The sequence below is a fragment of the Sinocyclocheilus rhinocerous genome, unplaced genomic scaffold (genome assembly GCF_001515625.1).
Source record: "Sinocyclocheilus rhinocerous isolate Xijiao unplaced genomic scaffold, SAMN03320098_v1.1 scaffold516, whole genome shotgun sequence".
Lineage (NCBI taxonomy): Eukaryota > Metazoa > Chordata > Actinopteri > Cypriniformes > Cyprinidae > Sinocyclocheilus > Sinocyclocheilus rhinocerous.
Genome location: NW_015660501.1, coordinates 13397 through 21181, shown reverse-complemented (window position 1 = coordinate 21181; position 7785 = coordinate 13397). Strand labels below are relative to the sequence as shown.

The 7785-nt window shown below is 36.2% G+C and overlaps 1 protein-coding gene across 1 annotated transcript in view; it reads left to right on the top strand.

The window, feature by feature from the left end:
- The window catches only part of LOC107725182 (protein FAM111A-like), a 17570-nt gene extending 10736 nt beyond the window's left edge, over positions 1–6834 (top strand). Inside the window, exon 5 of the mRNA XM_016534357.1 lies at positions 4997–6834. Within this exon, the coding sequence (XP_016389843.1) occupies positions 4997–6790 (1794 nt within the window). The 3' untranslated portion in view covers positions 6791–6834. The remainder of the gene's footprint in view (positions 1–4996) is intronic.
- Positions 6835–7785: the final 951 nt, after the last annotated feature.

The following is a 7785-nucleotide window of genomic DNA, read 5'->3' as shown; positions in this document are numbered from 1 at the left end:
TCACGTGCGCCTCGCGCTGCTGCGTCTGTTGAACTGAGGCGCTACAGCGATCTGCCACTCCACATTAAACAGCGCCAAAACGGCATTTATTGTTTGAATACTGCAATACAATGGACAGAATTTGAAATCTGAGACTTTGTTTCATATTAAAAGTACTAAAGCACAATGCTTATTGCGATTTATTGGATAGGAGGTGCCCTTCAATGTTCCGTCCATTAACTGAAAACAGACTAGAATAATTGATTATTGGGATTTAAGAATTGATATCGTTCTGTAAAAATGAGAATCGATTAAAATCGAGATATCGATATTTTTTACCCAGCCCTAATTAGCAGCACTCTGTCGTTCAAGTGAGGAGCGGGACCATAATAACTTTACATTTTTGGAAGGTAATGTGTCTGCTGGTGGTTAGAGACAACAGGAGGGTCCTCATAATCAGGGTCCTCTTCAACTCAACATTATCGTCTGTCTCAGACACATTCTCCTCTGTCACTTTCACTGACAAAATCTCATTGACAGAAAACCTTTGCTTAAAGGTGCAGTAAGCGATTTCTGAGAAACGCTGTTGAAAGTGGGACCGAGCACCAAAACACACTTGTAGCCAATCACCAGTAAGCGGCGTGTCCAGTAGTGATGGGGGAGGTGCCTGTGTTGAATAGCATGTTCAGAAATTTAGGGGCGGAGGCAAGATAGGGGTGTAATTCTTTTAGGTAGGGGTGTGTTTGTTTTGGTGATGTCAAATATCAACAGCATGTCTCAGAAATCGCTTACTGCACCTTTAAAGGCCATTTTCAATTGAGAGAGAGAGCATAAAGAGAGAGCCCACAGAGCACAAAGAGAAATGGTTTAGAAGGCTTATGTGCAAGCTTTTATATGTTTGCTCCTCCCCTGTAAACCACAAGAATTATGTTTTCCCTTCCCCCACGGCACGGGAAATATCAAAGTTCTCACGAAAATTAGGATTACCCCTACCCCCATGTCATGTGAACTATCAGCGGCTCTTGCAATACTACAGGTATTGTTATGTTAGAGCCCTAAAACAGAGGGAAGTTTTTTTAATATTATACTGAATATATAAAATTATAGTGAATATTATACAATTATAGCATGTTAAAGTGACCTAAATATCACCCAAAACAAATGTGTGTGAAATTTTGATATGTCTTATGTTTTATACAGCTAAAAGAGCACGGGGTCAAATTGACCCAAAAGAACACTGATGCTACAAAATGTGTACGACATTGAAAAAATGTCATGTTATTTTTATGTTTACAGAGTTGTCCCCATTAAATTAGGAAAAGTAATTAAATCTGAAGCAAAAAAAAAAAAAAAAGTCAATCATGTATTTACAGAAGTTAAACATTGAATTGGGTCAAATTGACCCCTTGGATAATAGGAGGGTTGAAGTACTAAAATAACTTTAAACTAATACTAAATAAAACTGAACACTAAAGCTTAATAAAAAAAAAAACTATATAGACGTTAACAAATAAAAAAACACAACAATTACTAAAACTTTAAAATTAAATAAATGTATATAAATAAAATCTATTTCAAAATATTAACAAAAACTATAATAGTATCATTGATACTAAAATAACACTCCTTGGTACTTAACAACTGCAATGCATTATATATTATTATCATATTTTAGGCTGGGTTATTGAATATGAAAAATACAGATTTCCCTTAATTTAAAAAAATCTGATAGTTCCTTAAAATCTCAAGACTGATCTTTTCATCTAAAACAGTTTCACTGAAAATTACCAGTAGTGCACCGCTTGTCCTGCAGTCTGCTCCACTTCATGAATAAACTGTCTACATTAAAGACTTTTTAATAAAGACTTGTTAAAATAAAAGTGCACATTATGCACCGATCATTGACTTGATATCAAATTGGAATGTAATTGAATCAAGAGCTTGTGGAAACAAATTAAATCTGGAAAATTATTGTTATTATTTGTATAAATTATAATACAGGTGCATCTCAATAAATTAGAATGTCGTGGAAAAGTTCATTTATTTCAGTAATTCAACTCAAATTGTGAAACTCGTGTAGTAAATAAATTCAATGCACACAGACTGAAGTAGTTTAAGTCTTTGGTTCTTTTAATTGTGATGATTTTGGCTCACATTTAACAAAAACCCACCAATTCACTATCTCAACAAATTAGAACATGGTGACATGCCAATCAGCTAATCAACTCAAAACACCTGCAAAGGTTTCCTGAGCCTTCAAAATGATCTCTCAGTTTGGTTCACTAGGCTACACAATCATGAAGAAGACTGCTGATCTGACAGTTGTCCAGAAGACAAACATTGACACCCTTCACAAGGAGGGTAACACACATAATTGGATGTCATCAAATCCATCAAAAAAAATAAATAAATCAAACAACAATAGTAGATAATAGGAATTTGTTGGGTATTTGTTCAGAATTATCAAAGACACAACAGTTTACAAACTACATATTAGAATTCTTAGTTTTAATGTTGAACTGACTGATTAAAAAAAAGAAACATACTGCTAAATGTCAGAATGCACATTTAATTATCACAAAATTCATGTTTTTGTCCTAATTTTAAGTTTGTGCGTGTGTGTTCACTCTCACCTTGCATGGCCCGAACGAGGTTCTTGACAGTGTCTGGTCGTACACTGAGAAATGCACATTTTTCCAACAGAGCGTCAGGCAGAGATTTAAACATGTCTATTTTATACACAGAGTCACTGCTTAGAGACTCCATAAATTTCCTGCACAGAGTACGAGAGAAAAGAGGAAAACATTTCAGCTACTGTACAAGCCTATAGATACACAGGGCAGATTTGCTTAGGGGTTAGTTCACCGAAAATAGGAAATTCTATCATTATTTGCTCATCATTCCTGGAAACCTGAAATACTTTTTTTTTAAGGGTGAGTAAATGATGACAGAATATCCTGTATTAGTCAGTATTTGTTTTTGAGTAACTTACTCAAGGATTTGGTTTTTATCCTCTATTTTAGCCACACTGTCCCTAAGTAACTTTGCCTTCTCCTCACTAAGAGAGAGAAAAAGGGAAGAAAAAGACATAACAGTTACAAATATGAACTTTCCACATAGATTTTAAACATTAAAATAACAAGTAAAGCATGTTACTGATGCACCAGCTGACCTATAAAGGGATGAGGCCTCATGAGTTGCCATGGGTACAAGTTTAGAGAAGAGGTCAGGACCAGTGACACTTTGATCAGTTAGGTTTATAGGCAGGGGTTTCACCAACGATGCACCTGCATGGCAGATGTCATAAGAGTACCAAAGGAAGCAAACATGAACAAAATAATGATTGTTACATTTATTATAATTTATCCTAATAATAATGTATTATAATTTTAAAAGAAATATTAGAGCTGTTAGTATACCATTTACTGTAGCCAATGTGTCCAGACCAGGCACAGACTCGTGGTAAATAAAGTCATTGTCTTTTTTAGTTGAGTTATATCTGAAACAGACAGAAAGTACAGTAAAAATGATCTCCAAATGAAAACACATAATAATAATAATAATAAAATAACAATAATAATAAATTCAAAGTCTTACTTTCCACCAATCACATCCATTGTGAATTTCAAAGCTTCCTGTACAGATTCCGGTTGGCCCTGAAAAGGTCAATGAATTAACATGTAAACATGCTTAATAAACAAACGGGTTGTGTGTATCTGTGTGCATGTGTTTGAGAATCTTTACCTTACTCTGCTTAATTGCCTCATTAAGTTTGTCCAGGGATGACTGAAAGTAAGCGACCTGTGGAGAAACAACAGGTGGCCTCACACTGTCATCAGAAGATATAACCCTCATATTCTACAGAGATGACGCTGAAGACCTCTTTTAAAAAGTAAACCAAGTAATGTTTGTATGAAGTCGTATATCACCCAGTGAAACTATTACTTGGTGCACATTCAATTATGTCAAAAACTATGTATAACTAAAACATGTTAACACACACAAGCATGTACTTACGGCTTCTCCATATTTCTGCTGTTCCTCTGACTGCTTTCCCATGTGTAACTAATGAAAATAAAATGATGTATGGTTTATGAAAATAACCAACAAGTTTATGAAAATGCATTGACATATGGTGAGTGCAGAGGTCTCACATGTGTGATGGCACTGAAGTAGCTGATCTTCATGTTGACGAGCTTTCTCCACTCTTTCTGAATCCTTCCTGGCACACATTCAGAATTATCCAACACCCTCAGACAATTCTTATAATAATCACACACCTGCAATCAGACTTGACATTAGTGTTGATAGTGGCAAGTGAGTGACAAGAGCTCTATAAAGCTGTTATGTTTACAGGGGAGCATATGTACAGAACTTCTTACCTGAGCACAAATCTTTGCTATTAAATGACTCTTCCTGTTGTCTAGTAAAGTTTTCTCCAGGAGACACTCTTGAGCTTGTGCCTTCAGAGAGAAAGATATAAAGGTTATAGAGGTTGTCCGAATCAAGTAAGTTGGAAATTAAAACGCAGCATTTGTGTGGTAGACTTTGCGTTTACCAGCATGAGGCTGATGTTGACTGAGAGTGTCTGGCTCATGCCATGCCGAATTGAGGCAGTAATTAAAGCAGAAGGAGACCCTACCAAGTTATTGAGTACATGTACAGTAAATGAACATACTTTTCAGAAGGCCAACAATTCACTAAAAATTTTTTTTTTATTGGTCTTATGAAGTATTCTAATTTGTTGTGAATTGGTGGGTTTTTGTTAAATGTGAGCCAAAATCATCACAATTAAAAGAACCAAAGACTTAAACTACTTCAGTCTGTGTGCATTGAATTTATTTAATACACGAGTTTCACAGTTTGAGTTGAATTACTGAAATAAATTAACTTTTCCACGACATTCTAATTTATTGAGATGCACCTGTATTACTTGATAATCATTTTACTGAAGTCCTTTATTTATAGGTTTTTAAATAAATACTTTTGTGTATTACTGTTCTTCTGAATTCAACAGCGTGCTGAAGGGCAAAGCCACACTTTTAATTTCCGCTACAAATATGAGAAACATGCAGTGGCGTGTGATACATCCAAGACTGTGCTCGATGCTCTTAATACAAACAAGATTTTCAGAAAGATTAAAAAAGACAACAAGGAGAAAGAAATAGTGATCCAGAGATCCAAAGGAGCAGTTCCTAGAGCGGCTGTCAAGACCGATTTCCCCTGCTGTCTTATTGAAAGACATGAGCTCTTAGACGTATCCTTCATTAAAAATCATGGAAATGTTGCTACAAAGAAAAAAACAACTGGAAGGCTTTCATTCTCCAATGAATCAAAAAGCTTAGTGATCTTTTACATTAAAACAAAAGGAGGGAAGAAAGTGACACGCTTAATGAAAAACAATGAGCTAAAGAAGAAGGTTGAAGATGTTTGTGTGTACGCGTTCAAAGAAGACAAACTGAATGCTGCTCTTCGGCGTGACGGACGATTCATCAATGCCATATTCAAGAAACAGTGTGCACTCTATAACTTGGAGAGCGAGACAAAATATGAAATGTCAAAGACCGTAGAGCATCTGGATGGAAATCATTTTGAGATCATTGTTATCAGTGACAAAAACCAGCCAGATAGCCAAGATTTTGCCTTGAGTGATGACAGCACTGAAATTAATGAAGCTTCAGCCGCTGATTTGAAAGAAATTGTTGATCATAATGAACATCCCATCAACACTGAACAAGAAGAAACACAGAAGAGAAACACAATGAAATCCACAAATCCTGCAACTAATTCTCCTGAAATAATTCCACACTCGGAAGAGATTCTAGCAATTCTTCGTGCTCAGTTTAAAGATTTACTGGAGACATTAAAGCAGAGAGAGAACCTGAGGAACAAATCTGATATCCAAAAGTTCTTTAGAGCAGAATATGATAAAAGTGTTCAGAGTTTCTCTGAGGTGTATAAAATAAAGCAGCTCATGAGACTCTCTGACTCTGTGTGTCAAATTCGAGTGGAGGGATCCGCCAGAGGAACTGGCTTCTTACTCTTTGGGCGATTTGTTCTAACTAATGCACATGTTGTTAAGGAAGTTCTTGAGTCTCCAGACAAGCTTTCTTCTACAAGGAAATTAGAAGCTGCATTTGATTTTGAACGTCTGGACTCAAAGGTGAAGCTGGTGCCAGTCAAGAAACAGCTTGCTGCTTACTGTTACATAACAGATGCCAATAAATGCCGTCTTGACTTTGCTCTTCTTGAACTGGATGCTGTTGATGAAATCAAAGGCCGTCCTGAGTTGCTCAGCTATTACAGTCCTGGCCCCCCTCCTAAAAGTGGTGAGATGTGCATTGTGGGACATCCAGATGGTGGGATTAAGAAAACGGACCCCTGCTTCATCATTGAGAGAGAAAATCTACAAGAGGCTGCCGATAAACACATCTCTGAGAATGTCAATTTCATACATGTGATGACACAGAAGAGTGTTGAAGATAAATGGGATGTTTATGAAAACCAGATTAATTATAACTCTTGTTTCTTTCATGGATCTTCTGGCTCTCCAGTTTTTGATGAACACTGCTATCTGATTGGCGTGCACACCGGTGGATATGTGTACCCAGGAGAAAAGGGTAGAACTAGAAGCATTGTGGAATACACCTATTCCATGCAGCCCATCCTTGATATGATCAGAGGACAGGCTAAGATAAAAGGTTTGCATGAGGTAGTCAATACCTTAGAAGCCTACAGAAATAAAAGCAATGAGTCTGGGACTGCAGAGCAGGAGAATCAGACCGACTGCGAGATGGAAGATACTGATTGAAGTCCACACATCTATGCTGACATTTCTTTGGGTGACGACTGCAATGGCTTCAATTCTGAATTTGGCGTGCACACCGGTGGATATGTGTACCCAGGAGAAAAGGGTAAAACTAGAAGCATTGTGGAATACACCTATTCCATGCAGCCCATCCTTGATATGATCAGAGGACAGGCTAATATAAAAGGTTTGCGGGAGGTAGTCAGTACCTTAGAAGCCTACAGAAATAAAAGCAATGAGTCTGGGACTGCAGAGCAGGAGAATCAGACCGACTGAGAGGGGACACATCTATGCTGCCATTTCTTTGGTTGACGACTGCAATAGCTTCAAATCTGAGAGATTTGTTAAATGTCATTACAGGTTTTCACTTTTCATATAATTTTTAGAGATGGCATGTTTAAAAGCCGAAGTTACACCTGGTTTCTCTTATTTTTGATAAACGTAAAGTAATGTATCTTATGGGTGATAGTGGGTTCATTCATTTGGTTGAGACTAAAAATACATTTATAGCTCATTCTTTATTGTATTTTCTTTACTCTGTTATTCATACATACTTGTGTATTCATATATCCATTCACAATAATTTCACTCATACAACAAATCATTCATTCATATATCTTCATATCCATGTTTATATTCTTTTTACTTTATATCTTATGTTGATGTTTTATGCTGATTTCACATAGCTTAATATTTTGTCTTTGTTGTAAGGGACCATGTTCAAGCTTCCACATCAAATCATCTTTGAATCACACAGATACACCAAATTAACTGATTTGACAGAATTGCTGTAATAAGAAAGAACAATACACAATCAGATGTGTATCTCCACTGAGATACATATTAGAATGACATCTTTGAGGGTTAATTCCAAGACTCAAGCAGCAAACCCCAGATCACTGTTCTTCATATTTTCTTGCTGAATGTAGATGTCCGTTACAACAAATAAAACCATTTAATATAACAAATATAGCTTTAATGTTTATTTCACTTACACT